Source organism: Trachurus trachurus (assembly GCF_905171665.1).
Source record: "Trachurus trachurus genome assembly, chromosome: 12".
Classification (NCBI taxonomy): Eukaryota; Metazoa; Chordata; class Actinopteri; order Carangiformes; family Carangidae; genus Trachurus; species Trachurus trachurus.
The window spans coordinates 155,594-180,698 of NC_139908.1; the positions used below are offsets into that span (position 1 = coordinate 155,594).

Below are 25,105 nucleotides of genomic sequence, written 5' to 3' on the forward strand. Positions count from 1 at the left end.
CTCCTCTTCCTCCTCTTCCTACTCCTCTACCTCTTCCTCCTCTACCTCCTCGTTCTCTTCCTCCTCTACCTCCTCTACTACCTCTTCCTCCTCCTCTTCCTCCTCCTCTACCTCTTCTTCCTCTACCTCCTCTTCCTCTTCTTCCTCTACCTCTTCCTCCTCTTCCTCTACCTCCTCCTCTACCTCTTCCTCCTCTACCTCTACCTCCTCTTCCTCCTCTTCCTCTACCTCCTCTTCTTCCTCCTCTACCTCCTCCTCCATCTTTTCCTCCTCTCCTCCTGTAGATCGTGTCTTCCTGTGAGCACAGCTCCATGGATGTTTGTTACATCAGTGGTTCTCAACTAGTCTCACTCTGGGCTCCACATCTTCCCATGGTCATTAAGTCGCGACCCACTTTCATAGAATTCAAACCAAGAATTATTTTTTTTTTAAAGCCTTTAAAAACTAATTTTTCTCTTTATTGAGCAAAGTGCATTTCAGAGCACATGAATGAAACTGAGGAGTTACCATGACAACTGCATGTACGGAAGTGAATAAAAAAATATCAAACTGCACAAAATGGAGACCAACAAAACGATATATTTGACTTCTAATGCATCTCTGCATTCAGAGCATGTTCACTAAAGTGAATAAATATCAAACTGCACAAAATAAAGACCCACAAAACAAAACCAGATTCACTGCATTCAGGCCACATTAATAAGAAACTGATATCGTTGCATTCAGGCCACATTAATAAGGGGTTCATTTTGGGTCCCGACCCCCCAGTTGAGAACCACAGGTTTACATCGTCCTCTTGCTTCATGTAGATGAGTTTCCCTCAGTGTAAATGTCCCTCAGTGTAAATGTCCAACATGGACGTCTCCTCTCCGCCACGTTGGATCCTATCAGACTCTGTAGCGCGCGGCGGTCGTGGCCTCACACCGCGGGGGGGTTGAACAGGCGATCATTATGTTTTATGGAGAAGATAAAAGGCGGTGCGGTGTTGTGGTGACGCGTGGAGGGAAATTCCCATGACCTCATCTCATCCCCGTGTTGATCCGTGTCACATTCCCGATCCTGTCCTGTTATCAGCTGCTCCAGGTGACCTCGTGCACCTCGTGTAACATGCATTATGGTCTGGTTGTGCATACATTACATTACCGTGCATACAGTATGTAACATGCATTATGGTCTGGTTGTGCATATGTGACCGTGCATATGTAACATGCACACTGCAAAAACTGAAAATCTTACCAAGAATATTTGTCTTATTTCTTGTCAAAATGTCTCATTTCTAGTCAAAACTAATCTCTTTCCACTTAAAATACGACTCATCACCTAAAAATGTACTTGTTTTTAGATCATTTTCATTTGTTTCAAACAAATTTTCACTTGAAATAAGTAGAAAAATCTGCCAGTGAAAGCAAGTTTTTTTGTGTTTGTTATAAGAAAGAAAAACTTGCTCCACTATCAGATTTTTCTACTTACTCCAAGTGAAAATCTGTTTGAAAGAAGTAAAAAAGTGTCTAAAAACAAGCTACTTTTTAATGTGATGTGAGTTTTTGCAGTGCATTATGGTCTTGTTGTGCATACGTTACATTACCATGCATATGTAACATGCATTATGGTCTGGTTGTGCATACGTGACCGTGCATATGTTCAATATCAAACAGGACAGGAGGTAGATGTTTAGTTGCTGAACCTGATGTGAACAAACAGACTCTTTATATTTTTATTTCTGTGTCATGCTCCTTTGTGCACGTGTGTGTGTGTGTGTGTGTGTGTGTGTGTGTGTGTGTGTGTGTGTGTGTGTGTGTGTGTGTGTGTGTGTGTGTGTGTGTGTGTGTGTGTGTGTGTGTGTGTGTGTTTGAGCTTCTCTCTTTCTGCTGCTGAAAGTCACTAATGTTTCTGCATGACGTCTCATTATGACGAACAAACTCAGTTATGCAACGTAAACGCTGCTCCAGAAAAACCTCGGGGACGTCGGCTGCATAATGTTCTGATGTCAGGCTGATGAATCTGTGTTCCTATCCATGCATGTCTGAACCAACACAACAATAAAGACGTCGTGGCACTTCCTCTGCTCTTCCATCTGGTTCTTATTCCTGGTGACATGGCAGGAAACTTTGTCTGCATCAGGTGAGCTGTGAGCCAATCAGCTGCGACGGACACGAGGCTGTGAGCCAATCAGCTGCGACGGACACGAGGCCGAGGAGGCTGTGAGCTTTGACCTGCTCTGATAACACTTCTCTCCAACTGGGTTAAAGTTGAAAGTTTACGGCCTCGCTGCTCTCTGAAGAGAGAATGTGTCATCATCCAGGACGGCAGATGTGTCCATACCATAATATTTATAAGTCTGTTGTTTACACCACACTGCAAAAACTCTAAATCTTTCCAAGAATATTTGTCTCATTTCTTGTCTAAACTAAACTCTTTCCACTTAAAATAAGACTCATCACCTAAAAAATGAACTTGTTTTTAGATCATTTTCACTTGTTTCAAACTAATTTTCACTTGAAATAAGTAGAAAAATCTGCCAGTGAAAGCAAGTTCTTTGTGTTTGTAATAAGAAAGAAAAACTTGCTCCACTATCAGATTTTTCTACTTATTTCAAGTGAAAATCAGCTTGAAAGAAGTAAAAAGTGTCTAAAAACAAGCTGCTTTTAATGTGATGAGTCTTATTTTAAGTAGAATGAGATTTATTTTGACTAGAAATTTGACAAATATTCTTGGTAAGATGTTGAGTTTCAGCAGTGCACCATTCATCTGATGCACGTGTGTTACAGTGTTGTAGGGCATGTTACTTTGAAAAGGTAATTAGTTATAGTTACTAGTTACTTTCCCATAAAAGTAACTGAGTTAGTAACAGAGTTACTAAATGATGAAAGTAATGAATTACAAGGAAAGTAACTATTGTGTCAAATACGTCAAATGACTTAGACTTCCCTCCCTAAACCCCCGTTTATCTGGAACTAACCGACTCACTCACTATATAGTACTACTATATAACGTCCTCCACTGAGACAGGTGTGTTGCTTTCTGACCGGACTTCTTGAGTCTCTGATTGGCTGAGCAGGACAACGTCATCCAGAGGAAAGAATGAGCAGAACATCTGAGGCTCGTGTGTTCAAGCAACACAGTTGAGAGTCGACTCGCTGCTGTGAACTGAACCTGACGAGGAGCCAATCGTCTCGTACCTTTACATGACTCAGTGAATGTGAACGTGTTAGTCCGACTAAAACACCCAGATAATGTGACTGGAAATCAATTTTCTTCTGCATGTAAACGCTGTAATCTGGACAGAAACGTTAACCGTAAACGTAGCGCCCCCTAGTGTTGAGGAGGAGACGATGTCGGTCATTAGATTTTCTCTGTTGCTGTGAACTGAGACGCTCAGATGGAGCTGAGACAGAGCTGCAGCTGGGATGGAAACACAATGACTGTCATATATATATATATATGATATGATATGATTTCCATATATATACAATATATATATAAAGCAGCACAACAGTACTCGTAGCACATGACTTCATTGTAGGCTACCGATAATGAGAACAAAGCTACAGATCAATAGAGGAGACCTGACCTAACAATGGGTCTATTATAAGATATATTATTATTATAAGATATATTACCTATTATAAGATATATTATCTATTATAAGATATATTATCTATTATAAGATAAGTTAATACATCCATGGACCCAGGACCCATGAGTCAGGAATTAAACTTTTAAATCTGAAACAAGGTTTTCAGTGCTTCTCTGTCTGAATTCAGAGTTTGAGCATCTTTCAAAATATATATTTTTATCTAGAAGAAAAGAAAGACAGAATTAAGTTCATTTTTGTCTCTTTATTGGGGATTTAAGTTTGTTCGCCCCTTTAGATAATTAAAAGCGACAACCACAGACAGATCAGAGTCGTTAATGCTGCTGGCCTCAGATCAGTGACCTTCATGGTTTCACCTCCAGCTCCTGTTCCCTCCTGTCACTGAGGGACATGTCAGAAAAGTCATTATTAATAAATTACAGCTGATGTCTTTGCTCCGGGGAGGAAACGTCTGTGTGAATAAACAACACAACACTCCTCATCTATAAAGGGTTGAAACTGAAAGAAACAGGAAGTTAAAACACTAATCTTTTATCAAAGCCTCTAGGCCGGTATATTTAAGGATTATTTGTCTGTATTTCATGTCCAATATTAAATCATAGTCATATGTAATGTCTTTGTATTTATGAAGTTACATGTGTAGAAAACTAAATACAATCAGATAATTGCACCAATCAGACACTGGTTGACCAACGTCACTGAGGAGAAATCTGTCCCACACAAGACAAAGACAAATACTCTGTAGGAGTTTCACAGAATCTGCCAAATAACACCAGAGTTGGTGAGTGAAGGTCTCGTCTTCAGTCCAGTTCAGTCCAGACAGAACCGGTTAAACCAGTTTAAATACCCGGAAAAGTGTCAGAAGAGCGACAGGCACAAAAGACGCTCTGTCTCGAATCGATCTAGAAAAAAAGCAGGGATTTTGGTGAAACCCAGCCATGTTTAGCTTGAGGTTTCTCTTTTTTGTGGCCATTTTAAGCAGAAAGTTTCACCTTTCAAATGAGCCATAGTATGTGTTGGTGACAATAATATAGAATACACTGTGGCTCTACAAAAATCATCAAAAATGGTTTTCAAAGTTCCAGTGCATTTCAATCATAGAGGAGTGGTTTAAACAAGAAACATGTTAACACAAACCAAGACAGAAAGAGGTAAAGAGAAAAGGTGGGGGGGCATATGCATTATCAAGTTTGATCATGTGAGATTTGAAAATAAGCCAGATCAAGTGGTAGTTCAAACCAGTGACCTTGTGGTTGGCAAGCAGCCGCCTTAACCACTGGACTATAGCAACACTTCTGGACTATAGCAACACTTCTGTGGAAACAGAGGTTGGGACTTTGATAAAACTCCACAAGAAGAAACAGTGTTAGAAGAGCGACAGGCACAAACAGAGCACCTTTCATAAAAGACGCTCTATCTCCTTTTCTAGAAAAAGAGCAGGGATTTTGGTGAAACCCAGCCATGTTTAGTTTGACTTTTCTCAGGAACGGAGGCATGTAGAAACAAACGGTTTGTGGCCATTTGAAGCAGAACGTTTCACCTTTCAAATGAGCCACAGTATGTGTTGGTGGCAATAATATAGAATACACTATGGCTCTACAAAAATTGACAAAAATGGTCTAAATTGCCGGTACACTTGACTAAAACTTTGGAAAGGAGCGCGGCACTCAATGAGTTAATATTATTATTATATTAACAGCTGTAGTAGAGGGTGTAAAACATCACCTGAGCATTTCCTGTTGGTCTGATAGAGTAGGCCACATACACAACACATACACACATACACACACACTGGCTGTTATCACTGTTGTAATCAATAATCTCTTCTGGTTCCTGCTGCAGTTTCACTCATTCACTCATTCACTCATTCACTCTCTCTTTCTCTTCTCCTTCATGTTTTTATCTGAAATAAAATAAAATAAAATAAAACAAAACCAAAGGAAACAAAAGTCTCGTGTCATTCATCATGATCAATATAAATTGATCAGCCTCCACTGTGAAGCGCCAGTCGCTTATCAATACCGTCACATTTCACACTGATAAACAACCTGCATGTGTGTGTGTGTGTGTGTGTGTGTGTGTGTGTGTGTGGATCAATGTCATGGTCACTGCCAGAGGGAGAGAGAGAGAGAGAGAGGAGGGTGTGTGTTGCGTTTATTTTAGGTTCACACACACACACACCCACACAAAGACACACACAAAGACACACACACACACACCCTCCTCCTCCTCCTCCATTTAAACGACAGTCTGACTCAGTCGACCTGTCAGAGTGTTTTCAGCTGCACGTGAAGCTTCTTTCATTCATCCACCATGACGCACACCGCTCCTCTTCCTCTGCTTCTTCTTGTTGTCTGTTTATTAACATCATCTTCATCTTCATCTTCATCTTCATCCTCCCCCCCCTCCCCCCTCCCGGAGCGGGGCGTCCAGGGTCCTGATGAGAGGTCAGAGGTCAGGACTCGGGTGAAGCGCGGCTTCATCGTGCCCGGGACTCTGTGGTGCGGCTCGGGGAACAAAGCTCCGTCTTACGCCGATCTGGGTCAGTTCAACTTTATTTTATTTATTTATTTTAATGTTTATTTAACAGGGACGATACATACACAACATCACCACAAAGAATGAAAAATGTGATGCAAACAAGACGTCTTTGTCCCTGGTCAGGCTGAAGAAGGATAAAAGATACTGAATACCGTTACAATAAGTGCAATAATACAAATACAGTGAATAATACAGTGAATAGATATCATGAATAAATAAACACAAAATTTAGATTAAGAAATTGCACAGAAGTTAATTCTCTCATAAAGTGAATTTATCATCGTGTGGAGTTTAAATCAGACACTAAATCTGCCCTAAAGGCAAAGTGCAGTATCTGTAAAAATGCCAAACTGAGAAAAACAGCTTTTTGTGCTTTTCATTGTCAGATTTAAGCATCAAATGATGAATAACTACCAAGTCTAGAATTGATTAGATAAAGGTGGACTGAATTAAATGTATTTTGTAGTTTGTCTTTCTTTTTTTTAAATATTTTTTTTGGCTTTTTGCCATTATTTGATTGCACATAGTAGAGATAGACAGGAAAGGGGGAGGCAGAGAGGGGGAAATGACATGCAGGAAAGGTCTGCCCGACGCAGGATTCGAACCCCGGCCACCTGCGGTGAGGACTGTAGCCTCTACATGGGGCGGCCACCTTAACCACTGCGCCACGCACTGCCCCTGTAGTTTGTCTTTCTGACCAATTTTGACCGTTTTATGGCAGATACGACACCTTGCCTTGGTTTTACTCCAATGGAATCATAGAGTGAACTAGAATTTGTATTTTCTGAAGGAAATGCGTGTGAATGCTGAAAGCCATTGCTGAACCATGCTGAATTAGCAGAATAAATTGACAAAGACATGCGGAATAACATGCAAGAAACATGTCTAAGTCAGGAATTGAACCCACAACGTGATGAGTGGTAACCTGACAAACTAACCATATGGCCACAGAGGACCTGAATTACAATGAGCTTTATACTACGAGGAATCAAAGACTGTCCAATGACAGCTGAATAGTTGGAATGAAAAGTCAAGCAATGATGTGAAATGACTGAGGTAGGAATCAAACCCATGATCTCATGATCACTAAACCTTTACTCTGCCACTCGGCCACAGAGAGCACACACTTATCAAGACTGTTGTCATTCATTGTAATGTGATGATGTGGTACAAATAATCAATGAGATAACGAACACCTGTAACCAATTGAAGGCGGGGGGAGGGGAGGTGAATTCTGCCAGTGAAGTCCCATAGTGGGCAGCGCAGGACAAGAAATGATGGATACAAATCATTCAAGAGCTTTAAGCCTGTGCATATTCAAGAGCTTTGCTTTTCTCTGCTGCGATGTTGGTTTTTTAAGTTCCAGTGCAAATCAATCTTGCAGTGGTATAAACAAGAAACATGTTAACACAAACTAAGATAGAAAGAGGTAAAGAGAAAAGGGGGGGGGGGGCGTATATGCTTTATCAAGTTTGCTCATGTGAAATTTGAAAATAAGCCAAGTGGTATTAGTTAAAGTTCACAGAGGCTGACACACTTTCAATTCAAACCAGTGACCTTGTGGTTGGCAAGCAGCCGCCTTAACCACTGGACTATGGCAACACTTCTGTGGAAACAGAGGTTGGGACTTTGATGAATGTGAGATCATTTAATGATAGCTGAAAGCTTAGCAGAATAGTAGATAAAACAGCAAGAAGTACAAATAGAGGGCTTCTTTGCAAAGTGTGACTATTTTATGTGAATTTAAACAAAGTATAATGCCATTTACAGCGAGTTACAAACTGGAGAACCATCTGCTAGTGTAAATGGGAGCAGAGAGCTCCCTGGCTGCATTTAAAACATATTTAAAATGATTCTCTAAGTGTCTTTGCGTTTTTGACCAGATTTTTAGCAAGAAGACAAGTGTGGCTACAAACGTGGAGAAAATCACGTGTCTAGAGTTTAATTTGTGGCCGTGGTGACAGTTTAGCCAGAAAAACTCTAGATTGTTTTTTCACTCTCTCTCACTCTAACGATGATGTCACCACTCTAAGCTCTGCTCGTTAGACGCAATACACACCCATTATAAAGTTGGATTTTGTCAAGATTTTTAATGATTTTAAAACTGCCAAATATCTGAAACTGTTGAAGATATCAATAAGCTGAGTCATACAGGAATACATTGAAAGTTTGTCTACAGTTTAAAAGTCAAATGAAGTCTGTGGGAGAAAGTATGCTGAAGTTTTAGAGGTTCAAAGAAGTACTACTTCAAGTTCTACTTTCTCCTCCAACAGGAATACAGTCTGATCAGGTTGTTGTGTTGTTGTTGTGTTGTTGTGACACTGTGGACTTGTGTGTTTCAGGAGTTTTCTCCGACACCGACAGCTGCTGCCGGGAACACGACCAGTGTCAACACACCATCCTGTCCTTCCACTCCGAGTTTGGCGTCTTCAACAGCAACATCTTCACCATGTCGCACTGCGACTGTGACAACAGGTGGAGGAACATTTTATTTTTATTTACTTTATTTATTTATTTATTTAAAAGGGACAATACACATTAATGAACATCCGTACGTGTGCACAAATGTAAATGCGTCAGAGTTAGCAACTTGCTAATTTGCATCCGTAGTCCCTTGGCAGGTAACACACAAACAGACAGAAATACACAAGAATTATACAGTGGTTCACAATCATATACACATTCATACCTAGACATAAAGTGCATGTGATCTGTAAAGTGCCTGGTATAAAGGGCCAGTTTCTAAAGGGCAAGTGCAAGTTTAAAGGTAAAGTGCCTAAAGTCTAAATGGATCGATCCAGAATGTGATGCACCAAGACATTGGAGACAGTAGCAGCAGTTATAGAAGTGTCATTCACACACATACTTACAGAGATAAATTGCAATATAGAAAAATAAGACAAATGCAGTGCATGCATACATCTCTACTGGAGCTGCTGCCTGATGGGCTGGTGTTGTAGTGTTGTAGTGTTGTGGTGTTGTTCTCTAACGTCGTTGTGTCGTTGCAGGTTCCATCGCTGTCTGAGGGAAGCCAACGACTCCATCGCTGACGTGGTCGGCTACACCTTCTTCAACCTGCTGAAGATGCACTGCTTCCAGTTCTCCCACAGGCTGCAGTGTTTCCAGAGGAACTGGTTTGGGATGTGAGTCACACAAACCTGTTGGTGCTGGTTTACATCTCTGGTTTAGATAAAACACAAACTCTGATGCTGCTACAATGCCCTATTAGATTGTATACATCGGTTAGAGTAGCTGAAATTAGCTTCTTTTCAATTCCTGGGACAAAAGAGTCTTCCTTCTGGGAATGCCGGGAAATCGCCCCCCAAAAAATACTAGAATACATTTTAATCCAGCGTTAAGGCTACTAGATAGATAGATATACTTTATTGATCCCAAGCTGCTTATATATCAATAACAACAACAATACAACTGTATCAAAATGTTTTAACTTTCTATACGAGGATGAAAACACATGAATTAAACCGTGACACTTGGAAACAAAGTGACAGTGATAAAGTTGAACCTGACAGCGTCACAGTAACAGCCTGACATCACCCCAAACTCACTTTATAAAGAAGCTTTAGACCACTTTAATAACAGCAACAAATATTTAAATTATCATTATTACTGTGCTTTATGTCTCGATCTGAAACACTCCTAGACTCCAATGTTTTGGATATTTACGTTGATAAACTGTTAGTTTTGCTCCGACGTGAACTCGTCCATGTTCAGAGAGAAGCAGCTTGACTTCAGACTCTGTAACACTGAACCGTTCATCTGTCTGAACAGTTTGGGGGGTGTTATCTTTTATTTTACTTTTATTTGCTCTTGCTTTTAACCCTGTTTTAGTGTTTGTTTTATTCTGTTTTATGCTGTTCTTTTTAAAAGTTTTGAGCACATTGAGTTGCCTTGGTATGAGATGCGCTACATAAATAAAGATGCCTTGCCTTGTCTCCCCAGGTGTAAAGAGACTAAACTGGCTCTGTATGCCGAGGTTTATCCCCCCACTCTGTACGAGTCAGACGGCAACGTGACCGATGTGAACGGCTCCGTCGCCGACGGTAACGGCTCCGTCACCAACGCCTCCTTCTCCATCACAGCTGCTGCTTCGACTGTCCCAACGCCCCTGACCAGCTCCCCCCCTCTGACCAGCTCCCCCCCCGCCCCCCCCAGCAGCACCACAGGTACTGGACACAACACACACACCTCAGTCTCTGTCTTCTTCCACACAACAGTGATTTATCCTCCCCCCCCCCCTCTACAGAGATGCAGCAGCGTTCCTGCAGCGTCTACAAACCTCTGGACCGCTGCAGCAGTAAGATCCTCCCCCAGCAGACACGCTTCGGCCTCCACAACCCGGAGCTCAGGACCATCTACCACTGCAACTGCACCAGAAGGTAGAGACACATCTACACATCTACAGATCTATCTATAGATCTACACATCTACACATCTACGCATCTATAGATCTACAGATCCACTGCAACTGCACCAGAAGGTAGATATACATCTACTATAGATATACAGATCTATAGATCTACACATCTACAGATCTACAGCTGCTGTTCCACTGCAACTGCACCAGAAGGTAGATACACATCTACAGATCTACAGATCTATAGATCTAGACATCTATAGATCCACTGCAACTGCACCAGAAGGTAGATACACATCTACTATAGATATATAGATCTATAGATCTACAGATCTACAGATCTACATATCTGTAGATCTACAGCTGCTGGTTCATACACCACTATCAGACTGGATTTGATTTCTAAACATGTCCAGTCTGGAGGATTAAAGCTTGTCTTCACAGGGAAGTAGCACCAAATTCTGGGTCCTTTACACTCTTAATGTCAGTGGGCCCCTATCCATGCCAGTGCACGAAACGCAGAGTTGTTTTCGAGGTAAATTTATACAAAGCCTCTGATGTGTGTTCCCGTCTGGGGAGTGGGTCTTTTTTTGGCAACCAGTCTCTTTTCGGCACTATAGGCTACTGGCTTTGTATTTCCCTCTAAAACAACTCTGTCTGGTAACGTTGTGTTATTATCTCATAGCGTGGTGAATGTGCAGCTCACAACTTGTCCACCAGAGCGTTGTGGAGTTGTTGGATTGTGTATTTGATGAGTTTGATGAGGGAAACCAAGAAATCCCATAATGAGCCTCCGTAGCGTAGCTCTGAGCAGCTCACGGCTCTGCTCCGCCGTTCTAAAAATAGCTTGTGTGGCAAGGTGAAGAGGGCCCAGGCAGGGATTGAACCCACATCTCCCGGGTAAGAGTCACGCGCGCTCACCAGTCACCCAAAGGGACATCCCCTTGGCCAAGTAGCCTGGGCGCATGATCAATTGGAGGCATAGTGACAGGACCTGTCAACTGTCACATCGTCCCTTTGGGTGACTGGCAAGCACGCATGACTCTTACCCGGAGGTGTGGGTTCAATCCCCGCCCGGGCCCTCTTCACTCTTCTTGCCACATTCTGGCGTTGTTGGCAGGATCCATGTAGCACTAGGGGGGGGTCCATGGATTCCTAATGTGTGGCAGCCTGCGCGGAAGCACGAGGACGTGCTTGTGAAAAGAGGGGGAGAGATGTGACAGTGGTGGTCCTGTCACTATGCCTCCAATTGATCATGTGCCCTGGCTACTTGGCCAAGGGGATGTCCCTTTGGGTGACTGGCAAGCGCGCATGACTCTTACCCGGGAGGTGTGGGTTCAATCCCCTCTTCACCTTGCCACACTTGCACCGACAATTAAAGGTAACGAACCTACTGCTATGACTATAGGGATTATGGTGATGGGCCAATATGACTAAATGTTGAACTATCCCTTTAACAGTTGCTTCCCCTAATTCTGCCTTCTTTCTCTTTCTTTATGCTCCTTCTTTTTCTGATACCCCGATTTATGTTTTTTGGGCTGCAGTGATGACAGCTAGCCTCCAGGTCATTCAGTCTGGGCTCACTGACGTTACACTTGTCGCTGGCCGCTGTCTTTGGGCCGACTAAACCATTTTGCGCCTCCATTCTCTCAGTTGATGTTATCAATATATTTGAAATAAATTACGACACCAATTAATTGGAGGGCCCAATTCATTCGAAATAAACACATCACACAAAAAAAGAATAATTTCAGGATTTTCATTGGCCCTCTCCTTACTCGGGCCCTTTTCCCCCCACTACCACACCCATGGCATTACATAATGCATCACGTGAATGTGTCTTGTCTTGTTTGCAGAACCTTGTGATAGTGGAGCGCTCACCTCTGTTTCTGTGTGTGTGCACGTATGACAGTGTTTCATAACTCTGAAGTGGGCCAACACACACACACACACACACAGACACACACACACACACACACACACACACACTGTCACTCTGTTAGCGGTCCTCTGGGTAGATGTGACGTCCTTGGACATAAGATCTGCTGTGTTTGGTGTTTTTTTTTGGCACGTCGTCGTCCGTCCGTCGTTGTCTCATGTTTGTTTTGTTTCTCCGCTGTCCTTCCAGATTATTCCAGACTCTGGTCAAACAGACTCGACTGAGCGAAGTCCAGACTCTCCTGATGGGATATGTGTCTGAGTCCTGCTTCCTGCCACTGGACTGCACAACCGGCACAAAGTCAGTAAACCAACACAGACACACACATGCATTCACACCAACAGCCTTTAAACCAACACTGCCATCATCACTGTTATATAACATTTCAGATTTCAGATTTATTTATTCTTGTAAAAATGGGAACAGTACATATTGATGGACATTGACATGTAAATCTGTGGATTGTAGCCAAGTGGCTAATTTCCATCCCCAGTCCCATTGGCAGGTTGATGTTAGACATAAAAACAATGACGATAAAAAGTACAAGAGGCAGGACTAGGACAACAAAACACCTTGACATCTTACACAAAACATATATGACCGACATACATAAACCAGCAGTTAACTGACCAAAGACGGTTAGAAGAGTGGGTAAGGGGACCAGAAGATTACTGAGAAGTTATAAAGAGCTACAGTGCTAGTTAAAGTGCTATGTGCTAAAGAGCTGTTTGCTAAAGTCCTCTTTGTCCACAGCTGCTCGGCCGTTCTGGTGAAGGCAGCTCTTCCTCATGGTGCTGGTGGTGAGGAAGAGGAAGAGGAGCAGCAGCGCCACCTTCAGGCCGTCACGCTGAAGCTCAGGACGTCCAACAACAGCAGAGCCAAGAGGAAAGACGGAGCGGTGAAGCTGCACAGACTGTGTGTGAAGCTGAGCCGGACCAGAACCAGAACCACAACCAGAACCAGAACCAGAACCACAGTCCACGTGTAGGAAGAGGAACTAGTGAAACACAACACATCATGGTGTAAAGAGTTATCTGCCTCTCATTAAACATCCTACTATATTGTATTAATATTGTGACAAAGTGAAGCTCAGTTTCACCTGCACCTGAGCAACAACCTACAGACTTGTCAGAAAGTCTAATAAACCGTTTGGTGTGTTATGCTGCGTTCAAGGGAACTCCGAACTTTTGGTTTTCCCAACCTCCTACTTGAACAAAGTGCAATTGAATGAATTCTGACATCCAACAACCATCTGCACCCGTGCAGACCCACACATCTACGGTAGAACAACGATTAAAATGCACTTTAACACCAAAATACATTAAAATGTTATGAAACATACAATATTTACTTACGGTTATAGTAATTCCTGTTGGTATTTCTCTTTGATGTTAAATGATCTGTTTCATTATTTTAAAATGCTGCTTCTTTTTATGTGTGTGTGATGTTTTAATGCCTTATAGCTACATGAAGCACTTTGAATGCAAACTTTGTTCCAGTCCGTCGGGTTCAGTTTATTCTGGCGGAAGTTGAGTTGTGTTGAGTTTTCTTGAGCGCAGCGTTAAAGCAACAAAAACACAGTGTTACTCATTATTACTTTAACTCTATGTGAGTCTTCCTGTAACGACACTACTGCACATTCACCTGCTCCATCAGTTTCACCTGTGATTTTCATATCAAGACGTCTCCATGGGAACGACTGTGGCGTAGTTTGATGCAGCTCCATCCCAGTCGGCACCAACTCCTCTACTGAACCGCTGAGGACACTTGTTATTTCTGACGGTTGTTATTCTAATGGATGTCTTTAGGCTTTGACCTTGTCAAAACTACTGGAGGACACTTTGGACCAACAGTTAAAGGTTAAATATAAAGTGAAATGTATATTTTAAATGTTTCTTTGTGTTGATCCCAACCTCAGTTTGTCTTAAATGATGTTTCTGCACTCATTGTACCTGTAAATATTTGTACTGTACTGTAAATGACTGTAGGAGTTGATGCTAATAGCAGTGGAATGGAAAAGGGCCTATGAAATATGTAAATATCTGTACATAAGACACACTGTGAACTGTTTGTTTTATGATGTCTGACTGATTAAATTTAAAGGAATAGTTTGTTGTTTCAACTCTATGAATCTAGAGTCAACGGTGGATATATCTTAGCTTAGCATAAAGGTAAATGCACCTTTACATTCAGTGAATGTACTGATCCAGTTTTCCTGAGGTTTGGGGCTGAACCATTCCCTGGGTGGAGGCACAAAACCACAAGATTTACATTTCTCCAACTGTTTCAAACCAGAGAGCTGTGAGCAGGTGATGTGTTCAGGTGCTCATCGTGGTTCTTGTTATCTCTGGAAGGAGCTGGTTCCCAGTCTAAGATGAGCTGAGATGAGTGAACTGTCTTCTGGCTGCAGCTGGATCAAACTCTCAATCTATAAAAGTGACTCAACCGTGAGGAAACGCTTCACTAACTATTCAAAAGAGATAAATGTTCAGTAAAATATACTTTAAGTAACAGTATGACACCTTAGAGGGTTTCATGGATATAAACTTGGCCAGCAGCAGGTGTTTAGAAGTGTTTTTTCGGCAGGATCACAAGCAGCTATGAAAGACAGAAAAGTTATAAAACCATGGAATATTATGATTATAAACAACTATATGATTTTCTAATACCCCTATCTATGTATAATATAGGTATATGTATATATTTTTGTGTGTTTATTGTCTGTCCATTGTATATGTTTGTTTATGTGTAGTAATAAAAAATAAAAATAAAGTTTTCCTTTGTCTACAGTTCAAACCGGTCAAACCAGCAATAACTAAATAAAACCATTGTGGTTATAACAAGTTATTATGTCACAGCGACACCTAGTGGCAGAACACCACAACATCTCATGTACAATTTATATGTCAACTCACATTTACCTAGAAATTCTATAAATGCCACACACAGTCTTTATTCTCCTTTCTTTTCTTTTCCTTTTTTTGCATGTGTGAGTGTGTTTTTAACCAGAGTTCAACCCTGATAAAGTAAAGTGAAGGTATTTAGTGTTGTTCTGGCCAGATGGAATGAATATCTGTTATTTATAACTGTGTTATTATGACAATGACAATAAAATATCTAAATCTAAGTTTATCTTTCAACAACATCCAAACTACTTTACATGAGTCACAAACACAAAATACATTCAAATAAAAATGTATCATGAGTAGAAGAGTTTAATAAAATGGTGTGAGACGGTGAATGGGTAAAGTTATTCTATTTACTTCAGTTTAGATAGATAGATAGATAGATAGATAGATAGATAGATAGATAGATAGATAGATAGATAGATAGATAGAACGATAGATAGATAGATAGATAGATAGATAGAACGATAGATAGATAGATAGATAGATAGATAGATAGAACGATAGATAGATAGATAGATAGATAGATAGATAGATAGATAGATAGAACGATATAGATAGAACGATAGAACGATAGAACGATAGATAGATAGATAGATAGATAGATAGATAGATAGATAGATAGAACGATAGATAGATAGATAGATAGATAGATAGAACGATAGATAGATAGATAGATAGATAGATAGATAGATAGATAGATAGATAGATAGATAGAACGATATAGATAGAACGATAGAACGATAGAACGATAGATAGATAGATAGATAGATAGAACGATAGATAGATAGATAGATAGATAGAACGATATAGATAGAACGATAGAACGATAGAATGATAGATAGATAGATAGATAGATAGATAGATAGATAGATAGATAGATAGATAGATAGATAGATAGATAGATAGATAGATAGATAGAAAGAAATGAATCCCACAGAGCATAAAGTTCATAAAAACGGTGTAAAAGGAAGAAACAGGTTAAAACCCTGATGTTAGAGGTTTATCATCACCAGCTGCTGCTGTTGAACTAATGATAAATAAAACTGAAACTAATCAGATAAATTATTTTATAGTAATAGATCATATCATCTATAATACTGTGGCAGAACACCTCATGCACAATTTATGTCAACTCACATTTACCTAGAAATTCTATAAATGCCACACATATAGTCATTATTCTCCTTTATTTCTTTTTTGCATGTGTGAGTGTGTTTTGAACCAGAGTTAAACCCTGATGAAGTAAAGTGAAGGTATTTAGTGTTATGCCAATCAGTCAATCAATACAACTTTATTGTCCCTGCAGGGACAGTCATGTGCCGCAAGTAACTGCAATACATAAGTACGCAAAACAGATAAAAAACCAGTACATTTGACATTCCTCGCACAGTTCTCACATACACACAGATACATATAAATATGGTAGATAAAAAGTACTGACGAGAACTACTATTAAAAACTCAAATAAAGTGCAGGAGTGTCAGGAGCATTAAAAAGATAAAAAAAAAATTAAAAAAAAGCACAGTCTCAAGAAAAAGAATGAAAAGTAGGGATACCAACCCTCTGAAGCAGCGGCCTGGTCAGATGGAATGAATATCTGTCAGTACTGTAACTCTACTCCTCTGTGATGTCACCGCTGTAACTGAAGCTGCAGCTGAAGCTGAAGCTGCAGCCTTAACCCAGCCTCTACCTCTCTGCTGCCTCTCTGAAGCCTCTCAGCCTTGTTGCTGCTGCAGCCTTGCAGCCGTGGAGCTGCAGACCGGATTCGGACCGGATCTAGACCGGATCCCCGCCTCCCTCCTCTCCTCCCACCGACCGGGACCAAACCTTCCGCTGAGGAGCGGACCGACTGGGAACTGAACTGGGACCTGGGAACTAGGAACATCATGGCGCAGTCACCGCGGCTTCACTTCCCCCGAGGAGAGAAGCGGGTCCGCGGATAGAGGAGTTTAAACCTCTAACCCTCTAAACCTAGAGGAGTTGTTAAAGGAGTTTAACCCTCTAACCCAGCGGAGAGGAGTTGTTAAAGCAGCGGAGGTGAAGTTCGGTGGAGTTCGGACTTCGGGGTTCGTGTTGTTCTGGTTCTGGATGTGGATGTGGATGTGTGTTTTCCGGTCCGGAGCTTCTCTTCCCAGCAGCAGCAGCAGCAGCTTCGGGATGAAAGTTTGGATTTAATTTAAGGACCGAGATGGAAAAGCAGCGAGCGAAGAGAGAGAAGGTGAGGCCGACACACACACACACACACACACACACACACACACACACACACACACACACACACACACACACACACACACACACACACACACACACACACACACACACACACACACACACACACACACACACACACACACACAGGGCGCATCAGGAGTTTCCATCCTGCTGCTGGATTTATTTAGACTACTGGTGTGTGTGTGTGTGTGTGTGTGTGTGTGTGTGTGTGTGTGTGTGTGTGTGTGTGTGTGTGTGTGCCTGGTTGAACAGAACTTAAAGGTTTAACTCAGAGACCAGAGATGATTTATAGTTTAGAGCTTGTTGTTGTTGTTGTTGTTTCATTAGAGCAGAAACAGAGTGAATCAGTTTGTTCATCAGTTTGTTCAGTTTGTTCTAGTTCAGTGTTGAGCTGCTGCTCTAAACCAGCTGCTTATCTACAACTGTCTTATTATGACAATGACAATAACATATCTAAGTCTAAGTTTAAGTCTAAGTCTAAGTTTAAGTGGAAGTTTATCTTTCAACAACATCCAAACTAGTTTACATGAGTCACAAACACTAAATAATAAAAATGTATCATGAGTAGAAGAGTTCAACAAAATGGTGTGAGACAATGAATGGGTAAAGTTATTCTATTTACTTTAGATAGACAGACAGACAGATAAATAGAGGATTAACCTAGCTGACATGTTTTTAGTGGTGGGGGAAACCGGAGCACCCGGAGGAAACCCACGCAGACACGGGGAGAACATGCAAACTCCACACAGAGAGGACCTGGGCCGGGGATTCGAACCCAGGACCTTCTTGCTGTGAGGCAACAGTGCTAACCACTGTGCCACCGTGCCGCCTACATAAAACTGAAACTAATCAGATGAATTATTCTACAGTAACTGATCATCATCATATCATCTATGATTCTTTCAGTTGTGTAGAATCTCAACATTGCTCCTTAAAATCCTGTAACATGAAGCTGATACACAGATCTCCATCACTCTAACGGTCTAACACATAGTCCTAACCCTAACATAGTCATTATATTATTATTATATATATATATATATATATACATTATATATAGAGGCTATATCTGTACATATCTCAGTGTGTTATAATAATAATAACAATCAGCTGACATCACTAATAAAGAACAAAGGTTCATGTTCAGGGACAGTTTCCTTCCTGTGTGTGTGTGTGTGTGTGTGTGTGTGTGTGTGTGTGTGTGTGTGTGTGTGTGTGTGTGTGTGTGTGTGTGTGTATGTGTGTGTGTGTGTGTTCTCCAGGAATGTTCTCCCTTTGACCTGGAACAGGCTGAGTAGTAAGACAGGGGAAGTGTGTGTAGGTGTGTGTGTGGTTTTGTGTAAGAGTGTGTGTGTGAGAGAGAGTAGGTGTGTGTGTGTGTGTCTGTGTGTGTGTGTGTGTGTGTGTTCCTAACTCTTTCCTGTACAAACTCCTGTTCACACACCCTGAAGTTTATTTATTTATAATCTGTGTGTGTGTGTGTGTTTCTCTCTGTGTGTGTTGTTGTGTTGAAGCAGCTGTGACACGTGTGATAACAAAGTGTCAGTGAAACGTCCTGAGTGACGCAGCGCTGTCGACTGCACGAGTGTGTGTGTGTGTGTGTAGCACCATGAATAACCCTCTCCACAGACAGATGCAACAACCAATCAGAGCCCCAGGTTCAGGTTCAGTGTCTTTGTTCATTGTGTTTCTCTCTTTGTGTCGACTACAAACTTAGTTAACTGGTTGTGTGTCTGTTGTGTAGAAGGTTGTGTAGTTGTGTAGTTGTGTATTTGTGTAGTTGTGTAGTTGAACTGGTCTCGGTCCAGCTGGACGTTGTGTGTCTGTCTCACTCTGGTTTCTGTGACGTGATTCAATAAGTTCCAGATAATAATAATAATTCAAATAGTTGTACTAAAGTCTCTGCTTGTGTAACCATGGTAACGACTTGGCGTCACCATGACAACAGTGGGAGGAGACTTCTGTTCTTCTGTTCAATCCAAACTTTGTTCACATTAAATCTGGTTTAGATTTTACATCCAATCATCTTTTCTCTTTGTAGCTGAGCAGGAATAATGTAAATATCCAGACACGTGGTTACTATGGCGACTGGGACTGGAGACTGGGATGGACTTGGACATTTTCTCTGTTTATGTTTATGTGTTTATTTATGTTTCTGTTGATGTCAGTACCGGTGGGCCACGGTAGGGGGCGCTGCTCTACACTGAACAGGTGGAGAGTAGAGGCTGACACGGGAGTGTTTTTTCAATCCCGTCCCGTCCCGCTCCCGCAAAAAAATTCCCGTCCCGTCCCGGTCCCGTGACAAAGTCAAAAAAAAATCCTGTCCCGTTCAAATCCCGAATAAATCACTCCCGAACCCGGCCTGTTCCCGATTTTTTCTATGAACACAGTCATCATAGATCCCCCCCTCCCCTCTCTCTCTCTCAGCGCACTGCAGGCTGAATGACAGACAAAACAAGACGGTAGATTGACACCACATCTACCGTCTTGTTTTTTTATTTCAATGAGCGATAATGAACGCCCTCCTCGTCCTTTCTCTCTCCCTCTCTCTCTTTTTCTTTCTTTCTTTTTTGCTTGTGTGCATCACCTGTTTAATGCGAGGTGGAGATTACGCCGCCGCCGCATCAGCTGACTCCTCTGAGTCAGTCTGACTGGCCGAAAACGTTTAATTACCTACCGGTGTATTGATTTACACATGTTACACACCGCTACGTAGCCACGACAGTGATCACTGAGGGTGTGCAGTGTGCACCAGCTGTTTAATGCGAGGTGGAGATTACGCTGCGCCCGCATCAGCTGACTCCTCTGAGTCAGTCTGACTGGCCGAAAACGTTTCCCTACCGCTATGTTGATTTAGGTACACCGCTACGGAGCCAGGACAGAGGGTGTGAAGTGTGCATCAGTCCACACACTTAAAACTTTTGGACCGTTTTGAGCGCACCATCCCTAGCACTGCCTGGCTTGTGCTTCTTTGAATGTCGCGCTTTGACTCCCGGTCCCGTTCACTCCCGTTTACATTTTTTCCCGTCACGTCCCGATCACGTGATTCAAAATAAATTGACTCCCGAATCACGGGAATCCCGCGGGAATCCCGTGTCCCGCGGGAATCCTGATAAAATGTCAGCCTCTAGTGGAGAGACAGCGTTTGACCGTCGTTGTTGTGTGTTTTGTGTTGTTGTGTGTTTTGTGTTGTTGTGTGTTTTGTGTTGCGGCTGTGACACGTGAGAGTTGTTGGTTTAAAGGCCCCATGGCATGAAAAATGTGATTTAGGTTATTTTTTGGTGCTTGGGGAGGTCTCTGGGCCACGTATATAGATGATATAGATGTATATCAGTGTTTCCCCCAGAAAATGTGTTAGTTAAGGTGGTGTCTGTCCTGTTGGCGGGGGGGGGGTGGGGGGGGGGGGTGCGCGAGCGGATAGATCGATCGTCGGGGGGGGTTCGGCGTGCCGTATTAAGTTTCACTTTCACCACGCACGCTGCTGGTATGCATGCGCGCTTCTCTGTGGTGTGTATGTGTGTGAGAGGATGCGGAGATGAATGAAGGCGCTCGTCCGATGAACGGCGGCGGCGAATATCGCTACATTTTAATTTTTTTTAAGACGTTAGTTTAGGCGGCAGCTCATTGTTGTTAAGGCGGCCGCCTTAACAGGAAAGCGCTGCGGGAAACCCTGTATATAGATAGACGTATTGCCCCCTGCATCAAACTGGTCATAAACGGAGAAACACACACCGCCCATTTGTAGGAACTGTCTCTTTAAGACGAGCAGATAGCACTTCCTGCTTTCTGTGATGTCACACACAAGGTAACTCCGCCCACCATGACCAGCTGTTTTTTTTCAATTTGTATGAATGCTGCTTAGGTTTCAGTTACTTGCCTGTGATTGGCCCGACCACATGCCACTCAAAAACAGTCAGCCAATCAGAGGAGAGGTTCTCATTCTCTCTTCTGATTGGCCAAATGACCTGTGGCTGCTAGAGCTCCAGAAAGAGGCAACAGAAAGGGGCAGTAGAAACCATATGAAGCAGATCACAGGTACTCAAAACCACTGATACATCTTGTTAGGGAAATAAACCCAGAGAAAAGTGCACAACATGGGGCCTTTAATGTCAGTGTGTGTGTGTGTGTGTGTGTGTGTGTGTGCACGGTGCAGCTTTAGTCGCATTCGAGTTAAAGAAAGGAAGATCATGAAGAACTGTTTGGTGTTTGGTGACTGCAGCAGCTCCACTGTGTTGTTTTGTTGTTGTCGCTACAACTGCTGCGGTGCATCACACAGGCTTCACTTCTGTTTAAACAACACTGCAACACAACAGCAGACACACAAACCTGCTGCGTTAAAGGGACAACGAGGAGTTTCTATTTGGTTATAAAAAGTCTGATATTAATGTGGATGAATCTCCGTTACCACTTGTTAATGGTCCATTGTAGATAAATCTATGGTTTTGTCTCTATGGTTATTTTGTTATTATTAGTGGTGGTGGAAATGCTGGGCGAGCCGACCAGCGTTTCTTTACTTTCGGTTTCGTGGCGAGTCATGAGAATAACGCCGCCGAATCTCCGTTTATGGTGGGAACTACGACGGTATGTGATCGTCTTCCAACCTCTGACTTTAATTCTTGATGAATGAAAACATGAGTCTGTCTTGCACCGGTCAAAGAATTTCACGGTGCGGAGGCTCATAAATGTAGTGGAAACACTTTGCTTTAACAAAACTCCTCGTTGTCCCTTTAAATAAAGCGTGTTTTTCTCCATGTGCTCCATTAACTGTTCTCTGCTCTAATCAGCTCAGGGTTTTACACCTCAGCTCCTCATGATCCATGGTTCTCTTTGTTTATTTCTCTAAACGTCTTAAAACTCTTTCTGCTGCGTCACAGTCGTCATGTTTCATAACAACATTACACGGCTCAGTGGTTAAAGAGAAGCACGCTGCAGAGAACGGATGAAATCTGGATCTAAGGTTGAACAGACATGAGGCCATGTGTCTCCATCATCTTCCTGCTGAATCTCTGGCCTTTAAACACCTTGAGGCTGTTTACAGACGGTCTGGTATTTTTAGACTCTGTATATTTAGAAGAACATGATGGAGTTGTGTTTGTTTCAGTGTGGAGAAGGAAATGAAACCATTTCTATATTGGGAAATAAATCAGTCTGTAATTTCCTCACAGAGATCGGACTCGGATGAGGCCGAGAGAGAAACTTGTTTCATATCTGGAAGAATTTCCTTTTGATTTCAGTTCAACTTGTAGGAAACAGAGTCACACAGGACTTTTATTCTGAAGGGTTCGCTGTGAGGAGTCACACAGGACTTTTATTGTGAAGGGTTCGCCGTGAGGAGTCACAGGACTTTTATTGTGAAGGGTTCGCTGTGAGGAGTCACACGGGACTTTTATTCTGAAGGGTTTGCTGTGAGGAGTCACAGGACTTTTATTCTGAAGGGTTTGCTGTGAGGAGTCACAGGACTTTTATTCTGAAGGGTTCGCTTCTGACAGCTGTGGTTAAGTGTCATTCAGTAAGTTATGTCACTTTTGATGCAAAGTTGACATTGTTTGAGATGTTCCTTGTTATGAGAACTTGACATCATTGTTAAAGTTTGTCCATTAGGTCTGCTATGACAGTTTAAATTGTCTTTATGTCAAGTTGTCAGAACAAAAACATCTCAAACAATGTCAACTTTGCATCAAAAGTGACATAACTTACTGAATGACACTTAACCACAGCTGTCAGAAGTATTCATTGATGGTTATTATGATGGATTATATGATGGATATTATGTCAATCTGATGAATACCTATTACAGTGAAGTGGTACCAGACAACACAGTTAATGTAAAGTTAATATAGTTGATATAAACCCAATCTGAGGGTTTTTTAGACTAAAAGACTTGTTTCATCAGCTCCTCCACTAACCTTTAAACAATGTGAACTACATCTGAACAGACTTCTCTCAGGGTTCAGAGTTCAGACTGTTTGTTTCTTATCGTCTCTGCAGCTTCAACAGCTCAGAGCAGCTGAAGGAATCTCTGCAGTCAGTCTGCATAGCTGAAGTCTGTATCAAACATCTCAGTGTGTGTCTGTGTGTGTGTCTGTGTGTGTGTGTGTGTGTGTGTGTGTGTGTGTGTGTGTGTGTGTGTGTGTGTGTGTGCGTGCGTGCGTGCGTGTGTGTGTGTGTGTGTGTGTGTGTGTCTGTGTGTGTGAGATAATGAAGGCTTTGGTGTGCGCTCTGGTGAAAGGACAAATTTGGAAACACCAGATCAGGGAGGGAGAGAGGGCTGGATGTTAAAGCTGCAGCAGCGCTGAACTCAGATTCAGATTCAGATTCAGATTCAGATTCATCTTCAGCTTCAACTTCAGCTTCAGCTTCAGCTTCAGATTCAGCTTCAGCTTCAACTTCAGATTCAGCTTCAGATTCAGCTTCAGATTCAGATTCAGCTTCAACTTCAGATTCAGCTTCAGCTTCAGCTTCAGATTCAGCTTCAGATTCAGTTTCAGCTTCAACTTCAGATTCAGATTCAGATTCAGCTTCAGATTCAGCTTCAGCTTCAACTTCAGCTTCAGATTCAGCTTCAGATTCAGATTCAGATTCAGTTTCAGCTTCAACTTCAGATTCAGATTCAGATTCAGATTCAGATTCAGTTTCAGCTTCAACTTCAGATTCAGATTCAGATTCAGCTTCAGATTCAGCTTCAGCTTCAACTTCAGCTTCAGATTCAGCTTCAGATTCAGATTCAGATTCAGATTAAGATTCAGTTTCAGCTTCAGATTCAGATTCAGCTTCAGCTTCAACTTCAGATTCAGCTTCAGCTTCAAATTCAGATTCAGCTTCAGATTCAGATTCAGCTTCAGCTTCAACTTCAGATTCAGATTCAGCTTCAGCTTCAGATTCAGCTTCAGCTTCAACTTCAGATTCAGCTTCAGATTCAACTTCAGCTTCAGATTCAGCTTCAGATTCAGCTTCAGATTCAGATTCAGATTCAGCTTCAACTTCAGATTCAGCTTCAGCTTCAGCTTCAGCTTCAGATTCAGATTCAGATTCAGTTTCAGCTTCAACTTCAGATTCAGATTCAGATTCAGCTTCAGATTCAGCTTCAGCTTCAACTTCAGATTCAGCTTCAGCTTCAAATTTAGATTCAGATTCAGCTTCAGATTCAGATTCAGCCTCATATTCAGATTCAGATTCAGCTTCAGCTTCAGATTCAGCTTCAGCCTCAGATTCAGCTTCAGATTCAGTTTTTTTCTCCCGAGTTCCTGCAGCGTGAACGCAATGATGTCGGAAGTCGGAAATTTCCAAGTTGGGAATCCCGTAGTGTTGTAGTCAAGACCACCTAACCCGAGACCAAGACAAGGCCGAGACCAGAATATACCGAGACCAAGACAAGACCAAGACTTTCAGGGGCCGAGACCAAGACAAGACCAAGACCGTGGAGGGCCGAGACCAAGTCCAAGACCGAGACCAAACAGAAGAATTATAGTCTATTTGTCATATTGAAAAATAAATGTATTTCAAACTGTTGG

The 25,105-nt window shown here is 42.0% G+C and overlaps 2 protein-coding genes across 3 annotated transcripts in view; both read left to right on the forward strand.

The window, feature by feature from the left end:
* Window positions 1-5,865: 5,865 nt before the first annotated feature.
* pla2g3 (phospholipase A2 group III) lies at window positions 5,866-14,558 on the forward strand. 2 transcript variants are annotated; one of them, XM_083983271.1, is made up of 7 exons: window positions 5,866-6,137; window positions 8,479-8,611; window positions 9,145-9,279; window positions 10,097-10,320; window positions 10,401-10,533; window positions 12,640-12,750; window positions 13,204-14,558. In XM_083983271.1, the coding sequence occupies exons 1-7, from the start codon at window positions 5,909-5,911 to the stop codon at window positions 13,436-13,438; spliced, it is 1,200 nt and encodes a 399-aa protein (XP_083839397.1). In that variant the 5' UTR covers window positions 5,866-5,908; the 3' UTR covers window positions 13,439-14,558. The 2 variants fall into 2 exon arrangements, with proteins under 2 accessions (XP_083839397.1, XP_083839398.1); XM_083983272.1 differs by lacking the exons at window positions 12,640-12,750; window positions 13,204-14,558 and adding an exon at window positions 10,798-11,359 and having other exon boundaries at window positions 10,097-10,533.
* Window positions 14,559-17,447: 2,889 nt separating this feature from the next.
* Window positions 17,448-25,105, forward strand: part of ttc28 (tetratricopeptide repeat domain 28) — a 120,208-nt gene continuing 112,550 nt past the window's right edge. Inside the window, exon 1 of the mRNA XM_083983931.1 lies at window positions 17,448-17,577. Within this exon, the coding sequence (XP_083840057.1) occupies window positions 17,548-17,577 (30 nt within the window). The 5' untranslated portion in view covers window positions 17,448-17,547. The remainder of the gene's footprint in view (window positions 17,578-25,105) is intronic.